Below are 20,173 nucleotides of genomic sequence, written 5' to 3'. Positions count from 1 at the left end.
CTCTATAAAAATGATATAATATCTGACAGTTTCTTTTGTAAAATAAATGTTTGATACATCATAGCTGTTATTTTATAAATTATTTACTAAAGCCTAAGCTAGGTTATCAGGGTTTTATTTCATTTGGTAAATGTCCCTTTTAATGTTCTTCCTATTATATAGTCTACAGATTAACAATGAAATTATTGTAATTTTGATAATGTAATATAAATTATTAATACTAGAGCAAAATTGGTTGAAAAGAATAAATACACTACATTTTTTCTTCAGAAACAGCTTTACAAAAGAAATGAGAAAATTGTAATTGTATAGAAGAGATAATAGTGTCCTTTGGGGCTGCTTTATGGAGTAATTATTAAAACCAACAGATGTATTTCAATACTTGAAAATATTTTGCAGCTAGAATAAATGTTGCAATGTACACACAAAAATTCATGGACAATTTTCCAACGTTATCTTCTCAGATGTCCTCTTACAATCTAGTTAATCATAGTTTAGACTGATTCCCTGTTTTGTTTTACTACAATGACGAGTTAGATGTTGAGAATATGAAGAGCAGAGAAGGATCTGATACTAGAAGTAAATGCACTGACAACATAAGAAGTGACAGCTGACAGTTTCATGGCAAGAAAGGAAACATGACATTTTAACTTAGAGTTGAAAGATGAGTAGAAATTTGTAAGATGAAGAAATAGGGGAAAGCATTACATACAGGGAAAGCATTATGTGTAAAGACAAGGGACATGAAAGGTCATAGCCAGTGATAAATAGAGTGGCAAGTATGTCATATTGGTGGAACGGGTGGTAGTGAAGGAGGGGAAGAAGAGGTATGGCTGGTAGGATGAAAAGGTTAGACTGAGAATGAAGGGGATTGTATGCCATGCTATGGAGCTGGAATTTCATTCAGAGGCAATGAGAAAAGGGCAGAAAAATAACATTCTTAGGAGATATCAGTGTCATAGGTCAGTTTGCTGTGAACATTGACCTGTATATCCCTCCTTGCATGCCAAAAATTGGCAAGAGGTCAGAAATACCCCTGACTTAACTAAACTCTTCTAGAATTTTGCTGAGAATGAATGAGTCTTCCCTACCCCTTTCATTAACTTATGTGTTTATTCAGCCTACAGAAAAGTTTTATATAAAGTTTAGCAACAAGGTCTTCCTGTTTTGAGATCTAGTTGCCAGGTGCCCATCTCAGCACCATGTATTTTATATTCTAGTACAGGTATACTTCATTTTATTTATGCATGATTTATGCATTTATTGCATTTGATTGTGCTTCACCTTATTGAGTTTTGCAGGTATTGCATTTTTCTTTTTTTAACAAATCGAGGTTTTATGGTAATCCTGCATTGTCAGATGACGGTTAGCACTTTTTGGCAATAAAGTATTTTTTAAATTAAGGTATGTAGATTGTTTTTAAAAACATAATGCTATTGCACACAATAAACTATGATATAGTGTAAACATAAATTTTGTATGCACTGGGAAACCAAAAACTCCATGTGACTCCCTTTATTGCAATATATACTTTATTGTGGTGGTCTGGAATCAAACCTGCAATGTCTTCGGGGTATGCCTGTCCATACAATACGGCAGTAGGAAGAAACAAATTCTGTATTAGTTAAGATATGGATTCAAATATGTGTAAAGTGGCTTTGCAGGTAGGTGTTGAGACCCAGGTTGCTTCCAACATTCAACCTATAATCTGTAGGATAAGACCCTTTATCAAGAACTGTGAAGAGTCTGAAATTTTACCAGACCTGAAAGCTAACAAATTAGCCTACCACAGTTTCATAGATGCTGGTAAAAGACACAAGATTCTGGGATCAGAAAGAAATGACTTTGTTTTTCATGCACAACAGATAGAATGAGCTCCATGTTCACATGGGTTCCCCCTGTCCCTCCAAGTCCCACCAGGGTGATACAGAGAGATTCAGGTGAATGCTTATTTACATAGAGGACTTTTCTCACATCTGGAGTTTAGGAACTGCTAATCCTTAAAGGGGCTGCCAGCAAACCTGTCCAATCATTGCTCTGAAGGTAGATATTATCTTTATTATTGTGTTCCTGCTCTCTCAAGGAACAAACCTGCTCTCTGCCCAAAAGAAAGACACTATCTCTACCTTCCAAAGCTGTTCGATTTACAAATATCCTTGAAAAGATGGTGAAAAAAGTTGCCAATATTTTTGCTTGGAAAATGTGCAGGAATGTTAAAAGTCCATGGAGAATTGTCTACAAACCCTCTGGTCCTGAAGGTGGAGTCCTAGCTGTCACAACCACAGTTCAAACAGAAAGATGAAGGAAAAGTGGAAGAAGGAGCTCATTTTCTCCCTTTAAGAATGAATCTTTAAGTTGCACTACTCACTGTTTACATCCTGTTGGCCAGAACTTAGTTACATGAGAATACCTGACTGATCAGGTGCTGGGAAATGTTATCTTTGTTTTAGGTGGCCACTTGCCTAGCTAACAGTGCTGTGCATACTGTCGTATAAAAAGGAATGAATGAGTATTAAGAGCCAATTATGGGCTTCCCTGGTGGCGCAGTGGTTGAGAATCTGCCTGCCGATGCAGGGGACACGGGTTCGAGCCCTGGTCTGGGAAGATCCCACATGCCGCGGAGCAACTACGCCCGTGAGCCACAACTACTGAGCCTGCGTGTCTGGAGCCTGTGCTCCGCAACAAGAGGCTGCGATAATGAGAGCCCCGCGCACCGTGATGAAGAGTGGCCCCCGCTTGCCACAAATAGAGAAAGCCCTAGCACAGAAACGAAGACCCAACAAGCCATAAATAAATAAATAAATAAATAAATAAATAAATACAAATTAAAAAAAAAAAAAAGAGCCAATTATAACTTTCTGCCACAGCACTAGATCTTTTCCAGCCCTGTGTGCCATTGTGCATTCTGTCCTAAGTACCTTGTTACTATATAGGGTGGGTTACTGTTCATTCATCACTCATTAATCAATTCAGGTATGTCTCCACTAGAAAGTCTTTTTGATCCCACTTTGTCTTTTCCCCAGAAATGTAATGTTATTTATAATCGGTATACTAGGGAAAGTTATTTAATGTGTGGCATACTTTATCACTGGTACATAACTTCAGGAATGGCTATAGAAAGTGCGGTATAACACCTTTGATGGAACTCTCTAGATCGAGAACTTTGTTTGACCCTTTGTTTCCTAATTGATGGAGAACTTTTTCATCTGATCCCATGATAAGGCTTGTCATTCCTGCTATCATAATACCCCTGCATGTACCTTTCAGTGAATAATTTCCATGAGAGGTACTAGTTGAGTGCCTGAGAGTACAGTGAGTGAGATTTCAGTAAGCTTACACATTAGGCTGTGAGACTGCTTTTTTTCCCACTTATTAAGAAATGTTGGTACATGTGGCAAACTAAGTCTGAGACTTTGTTGTTGTGTACTGGTTTGCTATGATTTCAAATCCACTTATTTATGACCAAGAAAAAATTAAGTTGTTTTTAGAAGTAAAGTTGTTTTGATATAAGAATGAAGTAAGTTGTGTCTGGATGTCATCATCTCATCTGCCCTTGATTGATAAGAACTTAGTAACTCAGCTGCTGAGGGACCCCAGCTGGGGGCTTTTCAATAAAAACTTGTGGAGAAGCAACTCTGGCAAAGGGGACATTTAGACTATAAATACAGAGAGTTTGTGAAGGCTACCCCAGAGTTTCAGTCTGGACAAAGCTACCCTTTGTTAATTTAGCTCTCAGAAGCTCTCTAGGTATCAAAAAATACCTAGAAACAAATGACAATGGAGACACGATGACCCAAAACCTATGGGATGCAGCAAAAGCAGTTCTAAGAGGGAAGTTTATAGCAATACAAGCCTACCTCAAGAAACAGGAAACATCTCGAATAAACAACCTAACCTTGCACCCAAAGCAATTAGAGAAAGAAGAACAAAAACACCCCAAAGTTAGCAGAAGGAAAGAAATCATAAAGATCAGATCAGAAATAAATGAAAAAGAAATGAAGGAGACAATAGCAAAGATCAATAAAACTAAAAGCTGGTTCTTTGAGAAGATAAACAAAATTGATAAACCATTAGCCAGGCTCATCAAGAGAAAAAGGAAGAAGACTCAGATCAATAGAATTAGAAATGAAAAAGGAGAAGTAACCACTGACACTGCAGAAATACAAACGATCATGAGAGATTACTACAAGCAACTTTATGCCAATAAAATGGACAACCTGGAAGAAATGGACAGATTCTTAGAAATGCACAACCTGCCGAGACTGAACCAGGAAAATAGAAAATATGAACAGACCAATCACAAGCACTGAAATTGAAACTGTGATTAAAAACCTTCCAACAAACAAAAGCCCAGGACCAGATGGCTTCACAGGCAAATTCTATCAAACATTTAGAGAAAGGCTAAAACCTATCCATCTCAAACTCTTCCAAAATATTGCAGAGGGAGGAACACTCCCCAACTCATTCTAAGAGGACACCATCACTCTGATACCAAAACCAGACAAAGATGTCACAAAGAAAGAAAACTACAGGCCAATATCACTGATGAACATAGATGCAAAAATCCTCAACAAAATACTAGCAAACAGAATCCAACAGCACATTAAAAGGATCATACACCATGATCAAGTGGGGTTTATCCCAGGAATGCAAGGATTCTTCAATATATGCAAATCAATCAACGTGATACACCATATTAACAAATTGCAGGAGAAAAACCATATGATCTTTTCAATAGATGCAGAGAAAGCTTTCGACAAAATTCAACACCCATTTATGATAAAAGCCCTGCAGAAAGTAGGCATAGAGGGAACTTTCCTCAACATAATAAAGGCCATATATGACAAACCCACAACCAACATTGTCCTCAATGGTGAAAAACTGAAACCATTTCCACTAAAATCAGGAAGAAGACAAGGTTGCCCACTCTCACCACTATTATTCAACATAGTTTTGGAAGTGTTAGCCACAGCAATCAGAGAAGAAAAAGAAATAAAAGGAATCCAAATCAGAAAAGAAAAAGTAAAGCTGTCACTGTTTGCAGATGACATGATACTATACAAAGAGAATCCTAAAGATGCTACCAGAAAACTACTAGAGCTAATCAATGAATTTGGTAAAGTAGCAGGATACAAAATTAATGTACAGAAATCTCTTGCATTCCTATACACTAATGATGAAACATCTGAAAGTGAAATTAATAAAACACTCCCATTTACCTTTGCAACAAAAAGAAAAAAATATCTAGGAATAAACCTACCTAAGGAGACAAAAGACGTATATGCAGAAAATTCTAAGACACTGATGAAAGAAATCAAAGATGATACAAATAGATGGAGAGATATACCATGTTCCTGGATTGGAAGAATCAACATTGTGAAAATGACTCTACTACCCAAAGCAATCTACAGATTCAATGCAATCCCTATCAAACTACCACTGGCATTTTTCACAGAACTAGAACAAAAACTTTCGCAATCTGTATGGAAAAACAAAAGACCCCGAATAGCCTAAGCAATCTTGAGAACGAAAAATGGAGCTGGAGGAATCAGGCTCCCTGACTTCAGACTATATTACAAAGCTACAGTAATCAAGACAGTTTGGTACTGGCACAAAAACAGAAACATAGATCAATGGAACAGGATGGAAAGCCCAGAGATAAACCCACACACATATGGTCAGCTTATCTTTGATAAAGGAGGCAAGCATATATAGTGGAGAAAAGACAGCCTCTTCAATTAGTGGTGCTGGGAAAACTGAACAGGTACATGTAAAAGTATGAAATTAGAACAATCCTTTACACCATACACAAAAATAAACTCAAAATGGATTAAAGACCTAAGTGTAAGGCCAGACACTATCAAACTCTTAGACAAAAACATAGGCAGAACACTCTATGACATAAATCACAGCAAGATCCTTTTTGACCCAGCTCCTAGGGAAATGGAAATAAAAACACAAATAAACAAATGGGACCTAATGAAACTTAAAAGCTTTTGCACAGCAAAGGAAACCATAAACAAGACCAAAAGACAACCCTCAGAATGGGAGAAAATATTTGCAAATGAAGCAACTGACAAAGGATTAATCTCCAAGATTTATAATCAGCTCATGTAGCTCAATAACAAAAAAACAAACAACACAATCCAAAAATGGGCAGAAGACCTAAATAGACATTTATCCAAAGAAGATATACAGATTGCCAACAGACACATGAAAGAATGTTCAACATCATTAATCATTAGAGAAATGCAAATCAAAACTACAATGAGATATCATCTCACACTGGTCAGAATGGCCATCATCAAAAAATCTAGAAACAATAAATGCTGGAGAGGGTGTGGAGAAAAGGGAACACTCTTGTATTGTTGGTGGGAATGTAAATTGATACAGCCACTATGGAGAACAGTGTGGAGGTTCCTTAAAAAACTAAAAATAGAACTACCATAAGACCCAGCAATCCCACTACTGGGCATATACCCTGAGAAAACCATCATTCAAAAAGAGTCATGTACCAAAATGTTCATAACAGCTCTATTTACAATAGCCAGGACATGGAAGCAACCTAAGTGTCCATCATCAGATGAATGGATAAAGAAGATGTGGCACATATATACAATGGAATATTACTCAGCCATAAAGGAAATGAAATGGAGGTATTTGTAGTGAGGTGGATGGAGTTAGAGTCTGTCATACAGAGTGCAGTAAGTCAGAAAGAGAAAAACAAATACAGTATGCTAACACATATATATGGAATGTAAGGAAAAAAAAAAAAGAAAAGGTCATGAAGAACCTAGTGGCAAGACAGGAATAAAGACACAGACCTACTAGAGAATGGACTTGAGGATATGGGGAGGGGGAGGGGTAAGATGTGACAGGGTGAGAGAGTGGCATGGACATATATACACTACCAAATGTAAAATAGTTAGCTAGTGGGAAGCAGCCGCATAGCACAGGGAGATCAGCTCGGTGTTTTGTGACTACCTAGAGGCGTGGGATACGGAGGGTGTGAGGGAGGGAGACGCAAGAGGTAAGAGATATGGGAACATATGTATATGTATAACTGATGCACTTTGTTATAAAGCAGAAACTAACACACCATTGTAAAGCAATTATACTCCAATAAAGATGTTAAAAAATAAATAAATAAATAAAATAAAGGCAAAAAAAAAAAGAGTACACTTCAAGTAAATTTGGACTTTATTTCTATCTTCTCCCCTTGCCTGGAACAATAGTGTATTTAATCTATCATGGGTGTGTTATTTCTTTATTGGCTTATTAAGAGACATGACCCTGTATGCTATCGGTTTGTGAAATTCCTACAGTGAAGTTGTGTTTAAACTTCTGGCAAAGACAATCTCAGTCCCTGAGCATAATTTGCTGCCCCAAACAAAATGGACTTGCTGTCATTATAACATATGGCTAACAGAACCCACTTACCTTTATTTATTAGAACGTGCCTATATTTCATAAAACGTCTCTGACAATTATAAATACAGAGATTAATTTAGGTTAATGAATTGCATCCTACCCAACTTAGTAGAATTTACTAACCCAAAACCTGGTAGAAATGGTCACTTCAATTTTAATCCCTCCATGTTTACTTGCCAACTCCCACTCTACACCTATTACAATTCTGAATTTCTTTCTTTTGATGTTTCTTATTTCCCTTATTAATGTAAGCTCTCTGAGTGCAGATTTGATTTATTTTCTCTGATATATCATCATAGCAAGTACCTATTTGTAAATTTTTAAAAAATGAATGAAGCAAGCACTCATTTCCAATTCTTGAAAAAGAATGATATATGAATGGAAGTTGTCAAAGAAAAGGCACCTGTTTAAGTTCAGCTGAAATAAGATATTGACAAATTGCAGAGAAAAGTATCAATCCTGTGTCTTGGGAATGCAAAAGACGGAACAATTATTTTTAAATCGGTGAATTTTAAAGGGTTAATGGAAAAGGTACAGATTAAACTAGGCCTTGGGTGACGGAGATATTATAAAGGATCTCACTTAGGTTTTATTTAGGTAAAGGCACATCTTAATATATTTTTAATGCTTTCTTACACTATTGTTCTCAAGTACAATAAACTGAATTCTCTTAGTACCATTCTTGCCACATGGAATTTAACGCACATAGAGATCTAGAGTTGTGTTAGGCTGTCACTCTAGAGAGTTTTCAAATGTATCCAAAGACCAGATGAAAATCTGAAGAGAGAAACTAAAAGGGCAGTGGACAGTCACAAGTTATTAAGAAAAAAATGGAAGGGAAATCTGGGGAGAGAGATGAGTATGTAAAAATGCAAAAGAGTGTGAACAATCAAGCCGTTCTTTATGTTTGGGACATACGGTGGCTGTAAGGCAGGTGGTTAAGAGAGAAGACTGCAGAAGGAAAGAGACGTCTGTTTCATAAAACCACTGAATTCTAAATTAAGGAGTTTGGCAGTAGCTATGCTCAAGTAGGGAGCCAAAATGAATTGTCTTCTTGAGATAGGCTGGGTCTTGAGACCCTTGCTGCAGCGCTTGTAAGACAGGCTGGGACCTGGACCCTTTGCTGCAGTGCTTGCACCTGGACAAATGTCTCTTCCAGCAGCAAAATACAAAGAAACTATAAGGGACTAAAAATAGCTGCATGCATGTACAGTTGGGGCAAATTATGAACAAGAAGATACAAAAAGACTAAAACCTCCCAAAAAACAGGGTGTTGGGAGCAAAAGCAGGGTACTGCATATGCACCTTGCACACAGCACCACCAAAGGGGTGGACAGACCACCCAAGCCACCTCTCCGGCCCAATCCTGGACCCACCTGTATCCCATATAAAGAACCAGCTCGCCCTGACTCATGGAGCAAGCAAGGAAAACTGTTATTTGTTTTCACTCCCTCCTGCTGCAGCAAGAACCCCAATAAAGCCTTGCCTGAATTTCTTGCCTGGTCTCTTATCAATTTCTATTGATTGAGGAGGCCAAGAACCCTGGTCAGTAACATCCTGTTGCTATACGTTTTAATTCTGAGGCATGATTTATCAAGTAATCCCTTTGAACCACTGGAATGCATATCAGCCAGTCTACTTTTGTGATGATATTCTAATAATTTTATAGTTTCCTTGAGCAATTATAAATTATTCTTCAGCCAGAGTGACTTTTACAAAATTGAAATACAACCATGTCGCTGCCCTTTTTTAAACCTTTTATAATATTTTTACCTTAGCCAAGTTGCTATGACCTAGAGGCTGGCTTTCTATCCAATCTACTGGGGACACTCTTCCTCATTATATTCCAGCTAAACTCAACTTTTCTTCCTTTTGTTTGCAATTCACACTCAGGAACTGGACACAGCTTGTTCCTTCTCATTGCAATTCTTCCTCACTTTCTGCAAATCTGATAAATCAGTCGAGTTCCAGATTAGAAATCATTTCTTCCAGAAGGCAAATCACAAACCTCCTAAGCCTATTAACAGCCCTCAGCGAGACTCAGCAAACAAGTGATTTTTTTTAAATGTGTGAATCTAAGATAATACAATTTTAATACAAACTGCTTGTAATAGGGAAGAACAAATCTGACTCCATATTAAATGTTTCTTGTACTTTAACCTTTGTATTCTATTGCTTTTGCTTGAGTTAAGAATGTTGCCTATAGCTTAAAACATATGGATTGACCCATTCTCAAAGCTCTGACCTTTAATGGTATGACACTTTTCCATTCATATAGAGATAAAATGTTTCAGAACAGAGATTAACATTTGTCTTGCTGGTGGTTTACAGGAACATCTTGGCCTGAGCTATGTGGACAGCTGCAAGAACAAAGGATTCCCATACCAAGAAGTTTGCAACAACCAACCACGCCCCTTCCTCACCTTGCCTTTAAAAATGCATTGCTGAAATCCTTCAGGGAGTTTGGGGTTTTGAGGGGCATGAACTACCCATCTCCTTGCATAGCCGTGCAATAAAGGTTTCTCTGCTCTTAACTCTGATGTTTTGTTTTGTTTGGCCTCACTGTGCCTCAGGCACATGAACTTGCATTTGGTGATATGTTTATCATAGGAAAGCTTTTACAATTTTGGGTTCATTTTTAAGAAAAAGAATATCAAAGTTTGGATACAAAAATAGAAATGGTCTTAGAGAGCACCACGTAAGTGACAGGGCTTGAGGCATAATAAGGTACAGTGCTAGATATTGGGTTGTACTGGAGAAAACAACAGACATGACTCCTGTTCTCATGATATTTCAAACTGTATAAACTTCAGACTGCACAGAAATAGCAGCTTCTTCATGTGTATTATTAACATGAGGTTTTGAATGACTGAGTAAATCAGTTTTGCCATGGTGAATCACAAAACAAACACAGTTTTTAAAATCTGTTTTGCAGATTCTCCAAGGACCAGAGCATACATTTATTAAAATTCAGGACTATATATGGATGTGCTCAGGCAGTATGAGTATCTGCTTTTTGAGCTTACTCAGGAAATAAAGGGAAACAAACCAGAAAGACCTTTTAGTTACAAAGTAAAGTTTGAAAGAACAAAGCTAAGGCACAGAGCAAATAAGAAACAAAAATAATTACTAGTGTGATATTATGTGGAGAGTCTGAGGTTTTATATGGTCACTCGCCACACCAGAATGTCTATTTACTGTTTTGTTGTATTTCCTTTATGCATCAAGTAAGTCTGTGGCTGTGCTGGCCTAAGATGATGTATCTACGACTTAGCTTAATTTGTGTCATTGGATGACTGACCAAAATGTTTCATAAAATTGATATAATTTTGTTCTTGAATCCATCAGAATACACTCATTAATTTTAAGCTACGAACCAATGCCTTGTTTTTCCACAACAAAAGGTATCATGAATGATCTAAACTCAAGAGGGCTGTTCACTGGTTTTCATTAGCCTTAATTGGGAAAATTATTCAAAATAATATTCAGAGAAGCAACAGTCAGGTTAGAATGACACATTAGTGAGATGTGAAAATTAAACAAGAGGGAAAAAAAGTCATGTCAGTAGAGGTGAGAGAAAAATAAACAGCTGTCAGAGGGTGATGTTGAAACAATTTTCTGATGTGGATCTGAAGTGAAAGGTCACTTTCTAGTGAGTATGTTTTTCTCTGAGTAAAACAGGAGAAGCAACCAGACATTAAAAGAAAGTCATTAAACCACAGAATTTTGAGGCCATTAAATCACACTCAGGGGAATTAAAAAATAACCCAAATGAGGTCTATACTATTCTGATTTAAAGGATAAAGATTATTTGAAGTAAAAATGAAATCATTCCAAACATTTTCATAAAATGGGGTTAAAATTTGGGAAAATGTACTTAATTAAAATGTAAACAATTTTAAGAATAAAAACTTTAAATACTCTCACACTCTGATATTTGGTATGAAGAATGTTGTTAGAGTAAAACAGGATTTCTTAGGATATTAAATATCCTAGCTGACCAAAAAGATACAAGGACCACAAAATTATACAAATGATGAATTCCATATAAAGCTAATTTAAAAGGGAAGAAATTGGATTAAAAAATTCAGTTATAATAACATGTGAAAATTTGCTACAAGACTATCCATTAAATATTATATTTATTAAATTTTTATCCCATTTATTTCTGATTAAGTTTGGAGATTTGTAACAAAACACATATATATAAAGATATTTCACAGTAAAATATTAAGGAAGGGTCACAACTATAATGCAAAGTAATTATAAAAAATCTAGAATAAGATAAGTAATATATTAAAACTTTAAAATAAAGTGTGCCATGTCTTGGGTGTGTTGTGTGTGTATGTATGTCTTCTCATTACAGAATAATGTAACAAATGAATAATATAAGGAAAGGGTAAAGATACTTCTCATCTTTGTTGAGCAAATTTGCTATGTCAATAAGATACCCATTTCCTAAAGGATATAAGAGATGAATCTATAAATTAGCATCAGCATAAGTGGTGAGAAAAAGTCACTAAATGTACTCTCAAAAGCAATTTAAGAAAATACACATTTAGTGATACAAGAGATTTTTAAGGTAAAACAATAAGGGAGTATCCTCAATTAAAATAAGATGAATATGAGGCAGATAGGAAAGAGAGCTGTCAAATAAGTATATCATATATGGAAAATTAAAATACAGATTATGTATGCACTGGAAACAGTAAAGTTCATAAGCAAAATGGCAATGATTAACCATAAAATACAGAAAAAATTTCCCAAGTTAAGTGGAAAAGAAATAAAATTACTGAGGAGAAAAACTGTTTATGGAAAATAAATCAGTGCTCAAAGACACACACAATCATTAACATAAATACATACTAAAATATATATCCCAAAACCAAAGAACTAGAATAATGGAAAAGGAATCAAACAAAAACCAATCCTCAGTAGATAAAAACTTTCCTTAGTAAAATAAAAACATGATTGAGATTGTTCAAATGAATCTCCAAATATTAAGTTAAAAGAATGAAAAGCAGCCATCAGGTTATACCCTGGTAAACATTTTGAAATTGGAGAAGAACATGCCAGTAGTTAAGCTCTTATCTCGCAGCCCCACATTCTCTCTCCTGTACTCTGCTTTTTGATACGAGGGCTGGAACTCTGCAAACCACGTTTCTGCTTTGCCACCTGGTTTCTTCTTTTAGGATGTGATGTTAATGGATGCTAGAGGGAGACTGAAAGACTAGAGGAGGAAGGGTCTTGCTACTTTCTGCTCATTTCCTGTTCCTGTGTCACCCCATCTTTTTTTCCTGCATCCAGTTGCATCCAATTGCCACTTTGCAGAACTTGCAAAATTGGCCTTATTGAGACCACTCAGAGCCATCAACACCAGCAGACTGGCACCACCTCCTCAGAGCTTCGGGTCCCAGGCCAAGGGGCCCCTCTTTCATGTCAGAGATGCCAGCTCTGGCTAAGCAGAGGTCCAATCACAAATGTCTGGATTTCAACTGCATAGGGACTCTCATCTGATTTTCTAAATCTTAATAACCACAATTTCTTCTTTTGTTTTCCAACACTAGGGGTGGTAGCTGTTTCCTTTAGTTGATACGTTTATGATATAGTGTTCTCTTGTTGACTTTTTGGTTAACTAGCTAATTTTTATATCTACTTAACAAATCTTTATATTAGGTTATATAGAATCACTGATAAATGGCTGGAGTGGTTTCTGTCTCTTGAGTGTACCCTAACTGGTAGAAATATAGTCAAAACATCTATAAGAATGAGATATAAAAACATATTAAAGGTGAAAAACTACTGGACTTACCACACATCTCCCTTAAAAAAAATGACAGAAGATAAGTAAGTATATAATATCTACTTAACTATAACGATACAAGGCTGTGACATTAAATTACTCAAGCCAGTTTACAACAAATATGTGAAGACATGTGAAAATTCCTTTTAGACATAAAGTTTAATAAATTATATAATCAACATATCCTTCCTGGAAAATAATAGTAGTTGTAATAGTAATATACTACTACTAATAAAGTGAGATATATTTACCTAGAAATAATTTCTAGAACATATGAAGAACTCTACAAGGCAAAATGAAAAAGACAGAAACCCAAATGGAAACAGGAAAAAGACTTTAATATATACTTCAGCCAGAAGATATAAAATTGTTGATAAGTATATAAAAGGTGCACAATCTCAGTCATTAACTGAATGTGATAGCATTATCTACCAGAATAGATAAAAACCATAAAAGATAAAAACTGGCATTACCAAATCAGTATCTAGAACTCTAGTACAGTGTGAATATGTACATAAATTAGGAAAACACTTTCAAAATCTTCTGGGAATTATCCCTTAAGGCTGAACACAAGAATACCGTATAGCCTAGCAATCGCAGTTCCAGGTCTACACTCAGCTAAAATTTGTATGCATGCTCACAAAGGACATATATAAGTGAGGATGTTCACAGCCAAACTATTCTTAATAAGCAAGAAATGGAAACAATTAAAATGATAATTTTGATATATTAAAGAAGAATAAACTGCAAATACAATTATTAATACTATCTTTTGTTAAATTCTGAATTTCAAGACATATTAAATAAAACTGAGCCAAGTGCAAATTAATGAATAAGAAAACAAGAGAGGAAACAAGTATAACTTCACTCTATGCACACATTTGATTAAAGACAAAAACAAAACCAAATAGTGATACTGACAAAACCTAAGATAAGACAAAATTAGTAATAATGCTAACACCTAAAAATAACAAATTAGGAGGTTAATAACAGTACAAAAGAAGATATAACAATACAAGATGGATTATTATTAATAGTCATAGGATTAGAAGTAAGGTACAACTGCTTTCTGCTAAATTTTAGAATCTCAGTAAAATATAACTTTTAAAGGAAATATATATGATAATATACATATAATTTTTTCTATCATTTGTCATGTTCAAGAATATATACTTCCCATGTTTGTAGATGCTTATAGCAGATAAATTGTAGAAAGCTTCTCAATTCATGCTATGATGTTATTATGCTAAGAAAAGCTTCATATCATAATGGAAAATATTATGAAATGGTTTTTCAAAAGATATGTAGACCAAACATAGATGAAAAATCATAGACTATAGAATGCAACAAAATAATAAATGAATAATGCAACATGGATAAGTTGGTTTTATTTTAAGTATGTAATAATGATTTACAATTATAATATTTATGTAAATCACCATATTAATAGATCAAATAAGGAAAATATAAGTTTATACATTTTTAGAAAGAATTTAATAAAACATTATACCAAGGTTGATTTTTTAAAATAAAATCTCCATTAGTGAAACTACAGGCAATGACAAGATCTTGCCCTTGACACCACATGGTATAAGTATCTCAAATAGCAACTAATATCACACAGACTATAAAGCATTAAAGTCTTTCCAATTAAAAGACATAAACGAGGTCACCCAATATCACTACTATTTATATCACTATTCTAAAAATAAAAGCAATACAATAAAAAGGAAATAAACATAAATATTAAGAAGGAAGTGACAAAGTTTCATTATTAGTTTACCATGTTTATCTTCCTAGAAAATCTATTACTATAAATCAAAAAACTAACTGATACATGCATTTAGTAAGATGGTTATTATAAACATAGATACTTAAACTTTCTTCTCCAGTGTACTATAAATGTATAATTATTAACACATACAAATATATAAACTAAAATATAATATCTAAAATGTTCAAAAATACAAATAAATGTGAATAAAACTCAGAAAGAAAATACTAAACCTATACCTAAATTAAAACCACTAAAATACATAGAGACTAATTTTAAGAGATAAAATTAAGATCACATTTTCAGACGAAAAGATTTCAAATGTATAGATCTAACATTTTCTCTAATTAATATGTAAATATTTATTTCCAGGCAAAATCCTAAATGGATTCTCAGGAAGTATACATGATACTAAGAATACAATTTTAGGCATCAAATAAACCTAAATGAAAATTGAAGTCCAACATTCATTAAACATGTATATCTAGTAAAAAGAGAAAACAGTAATGTATGTAATTTTAAGAACAGTAAGCAGTTTGGGATAGTGTGCAGGGTGGTTTATTTTAATAGGATGAATAGTAAATAACTTTCTTTGTGGACAAATTTTGAGATGAAATCTGAAAAATGAGAAAAACCCAGACACGTGATGATGGGTAGGAACAGCATCTCAAAGAAAAGAGCACATTCAAAGGGACTAAGTTTGGTTAGAGCTGCTATATTTGAAGCAAAGATAAAAGGGCAATTTGGCTGATGTACAGAGAAAAAATGTAGAATAGGCAGAAACAAGATCCAGTGGGTCCCTTTAGGTAAAGATAGGTAGGCATTGTGTTCTAATTGTAAAGAGAAGTTCTTGAAGAGGACTGAAATATTACTTGCATTTGTTAAGCAGCTGTGGCAGCTTTAGCAAATGGACTTTAGTGGAAAGACAAACAGATTGGAAGCTTTTGTTGTTTTTCAAACCAGAGGTGTTATTAGCTTTTTTAGGGCAGAGTTTCTCATGGCAGTGAGAGGGAGTGTATTTTGCCACCCCAGAGGGACTTCTTTGGTTACCACATTGGGCAGGGTGTTGCAGTTGGTATCTAGTAGATAAAAGCCAGTCTGCTGCTAAACACTGTACAATGCACAGGACAGAGCCCTGCACCAAACAAACAATTATCTAACTCAAAATGTCAACAGTGTTGTGTTTGAAAATTCCCCATTTAGGGTGATAGGAATGGAAAGGAGAAAAGTGAAGAGACATACAATCATGCAAAAAATTGTATTAAGTACCAAATTTTTAATAGTCTTTTGAAGGCTCCTCAGACTATTTTACCAGAAAGGATATAAATACGCAGATCGTTAGTTCACATAATTCTCATGAAATATATGTGATACTTAAAAAAAACCCAGTTATTTTAAAGAAGTTTTGGTTTTTATTTTATAAGAAGGGACAATCAGAAAAATATGTAGTCTTGATATGTCAATGATCCATGAAGACTAAACTTAAAAAAAAATCAAAAACAAAAGATTTAAATATTTTATCAAAGCAGTTTACTAAATGCTATTTTTAAAACTATATTCACTCAAAAACTTTTTTTTCAAATAAAAAAGGAAAGTCTACTCACTTGCCATTCAATGCTGCCACACCAACTGTGCTTCGGGCAATTGACATACTAGCTACAAATGTCCACTGCTGACTCTGAGGATCCCACCTCTCCACTGTGTTCAGATAGCTCCAGCCATCATGGCCTCCAACGGCATAGATAGGTCCTTCTAGTACCGTCACACCTGAAACATGGGAGAAATGAAAACCGAATGGATTTATTCCACAGTGAGGTTCTAAAATCAAATTAGTAGTAAAAATTATGATGCTATTCAGAATAGGTTCTAGCAGTTAAGAAACAATTGCAACTCCCTCTTGTGAGAACACTGGAATCACAGCTAACTGCTGAACAATCATTGACAGGAAGTCACTGGAACTCACCAAAAAAGATACCCTACGTCCAAAGACAAAGGAAAAGCCACAATGAGATGGAAGAAGGGGTGCAATCACAATAAAATAAAATCCCATAATTCCTGGGTTGGTGACTCACAAACTGGAGAACAATTATACCACAGAAGTCCACCCACTGGAGTGAAGGTTCTGAGGCACATGTCAGGCTTCCCAACTTGGGAATCTGACAACGGGAGGAGTAATTCACAGAGAATCAGATTTTGAAAGCTAGCAGGATTTGACTGCAGGGCTTCGACAGTGCTAGGGGAAACAGAGACTCCACTCTTGGAGGGCACACACAAAGTATTGTGCACATCAGGACCCAGGAGGAAGGGGCAGTGACCCCATAGGAGACTGAAACAGACCTACCTCCTAGTGTTAGAGGGTCTCCTGCAGAGTCAGGGGGTGGCTGTGGCTCACCGTGGGGACAAGGACACTGGCAGCAGAAGTTCTGGGAAGTATTCCTTGGTGTGAGCTCTACTGGAGTCCACCATTAACTCTGCCAAAAAGCCTGTAGGCACCAGTGCTGGGTTGCCCCAAGCCAAACAACCAACATGGAGGGAACTCAGCCCCACCCACTGGCAGACAAGTGGATTAAAGTTTTACTGAACTCTGCCCACCAGAGCAACACCCAACTCTACCCACCACCAGTCCCTCCTATCAGGAAGCTTGCACAAGCCTCTTAGATAGCCTCTTCCACCAGAGGGCAGACAGCAGAAGCAAGAAGAACTACAAACCTGCAGCCTGTGGAACAAAAACCACATTCTCAGAAAGACAAAATGAAAAGGCAGAGGACTATGTACCAGATGAAGGAACAAGATAAAACCCCAGAAAAACAAATAAATGAAGTGGAGATAGGCAACCTTTCAGAAAAATAATTCAGAATAATGATAGTGAAGATGACCCAGGACCTCAGAAAAAGAATGGAGGCAAAGATCGAGAAGATGCAAGAAATGTTTAACAAAGACCTAGAAGAATTAAAGAAAAAGGAAGCTGAAATGAACCCTTGATAACTGAAATGAAAAATACACTAGAAGGAATCAAGAGCAGAATAACTGAGGCAGAAGAACGGATAAGTGATCTGGAAGACAGAATAGTGGAATTCACTGCTGCAGAAGAGAATAAATAAAAAAGAATGAAAACCAATGAAGACAGCCTAAGAGACCACTGGGACAACATTAAATGCACCAACATTTGCATTATAGGGGTCCCAGAAGGAGAAGAGAAAGAGAAAGGGTCAAAGGAAATATTTGAAGAGATTATAGTTGAAAACTTCCCTAGCATAGGAAAGGAAATAGCCACGAAAGTCCAGGCTGGATAAACCCAAGGAGAAACACGCCAAGACACATAGTAATCAAATTGACAAAAATTAAAGACAAAGAAAAATTCTTAAAAGCAATAAGGGAAAAATGACAAATAACATACAAGGGAACTCTCATAAAGTTAACAGCTGAATTCTTAGAAGAAACTCTACAAGCCAGAAGGGAGTGGCATGAAATATTTAAAGTGATGAAAGGGAAGAACCTACAACCAAGATTACTCTACCCCGCAAGGATATCATTCAGATTCGATGGAGAAATCAAAAGCTTTAAGACAAGCAAAAACTAAGAGAATTCAGCACCACCTGACCAGCTCTACAACAAACGATGAAGGAACTTCTCCAAGTGAGAAACACAAGAGAAGAATAGGATCTACAAAAACAAACCCAAAACAATTAAGAAAATGGTAATGGGAACATGCATATCAATAATTACCTTAAATGTGAATGAAGCGAATGAATTAAATGCTCTAACCAAAAGAAACAGGCTTGTTGAATGGATACAAAAACAAGACCCATATATATGCTGTCTAAAAGAGACCCACTTCAGACCTAGGGACACATACAGACTGAAAGTGAGGGGATGGAAAAAGATATTCCATGCAAATGGAAATCAAAAGAAAGCTGGAATAGCAATACTCATATCAGATAAAATAGACTTTAAAATAAAGAATGTTACCAGAGACAAGGAAGGACACTACATAATGATCAAGGGAGCAATTGAAGAAGAAGATATAACAATTATAAATATATATGCATCCAACATAGGAGCACCTCAATGTATAAGGCAAATGCTAACAGCTATTAAAGAGGAAATTGACAGTAACACAGTAATAGTGCGGGACTTTAAAACCTTCATTTCACCAATGGACAGATCATCCTGGCAGAAAATTAACAAGGAAACACAAGCTTTAAATGACACAATAGACCAAATATATTTAACTGATATTTATAGAACATTCCAACTGAAAACAGCAGATTACACTTTCTTCTCAAGTGCACACGGAACCTTGTCCAGGATAGATCACATCTTGGGTCATAAATCAAGCCTCGGTAAATTTAAGAAAATTGAAATCATATCAAGCATCTCTTGCAACCACAATGTTATGAGATTAGAAATAAATTACAGGGGAAAAAAAGGAAAAAAAACCCACAAACACATGGAGGCTAAACAATATGTTACTAAATAACCAAGAAATCACTGTAGAAATCAAAGACAAAATAAAAAAAAATACCTAGAAATAAATGACAATGAGAATATGACTACCCAAAACCTATGGGATGCAGCAAAAGCAGTTTAAGAGGGATGTTTACAACAATATAATACTACCTCAAGAAACAAGAATAATCTCAAATAAACAATCTAACATTACACCTAAAGGAACTAGAGAAAGAACAAACAAAACCCAAAGTTAGTACAAGGAAAGAAATCATAATGATCAGAGCAGAAATAAACGAAATAGAAATTAACAAAAAATAACAAAGATCAATAAAACTAAAAGCTGGTTCTTTGAGAAGATAAAAAAAATTGATAAAACTTTAGCCAGACTCATCAAGAAAAAGAGGGAGAGGACTCAGATCAATAAAATTAGAAACAAAAAAGGAGAAGTTACAACGGACACCACAGAAATACAAAGAATCCTAAGAGACTACTACAAGCAACTCTATGCCAATAAAATGGACAACCTGGAAGAAATGGACAAATTATTAGAAAGGTATAACTTTCCAAGACTGAACCAGGAAGAAATAGAAAATATGAGCATACCAATCACAAGTAATGAAATTGAAACTGTGATTAAAATCTTCCAACAAACAAAGTTCAGGACCAGATGGCTTCACAAGTGAATTCTATCAAATATTTAGAGGAAAGCTAAC

General features: G+C 35.5%; 1 protein-coding gene across 1 annotated transcript in view; it reads right to left on the bottom strand.

Annotated features, from left to right (window-relative positions):
- The window catches only part of KLHL1 (kelch like family member 1), a 424,255-nt gene that overhangs the window by 24,881 nt on the left and 379,201 nt on the right, over nucleotides 1-20,173 (bottom strand). Inside the window, exon 8 of the mRNA XM_082434833.1 lies at nucleotides 16,613-16,775. Within this exon, the coding sequence (XP_082290959.1) occupies nucleotides 16,613-16,775 (163 nt within the window). The remainder of the gene's footprint in view (nucleotides 1-16,612; nucleotides 16,776-20,173) is intronic.

This window comes from Balaenoptera physalus, assembly GCF_965194825.1.
Source record: "Balaenoptera physalus genome assembly, chromosome: 18".
In the NCBI taxonomy this organism is placed as follows: domain Eukaryota; kingdom Metazoa; phylum Chordata; class Mammalia; order Artiodactyla; family Balaenopteridae; genus Balaenoptera; species Balaenoptera physalus.
Note: the sequence above shows the minus strand (reverse complement) of the source record. Positions and strands in the feature narration are given on the sequence as shown.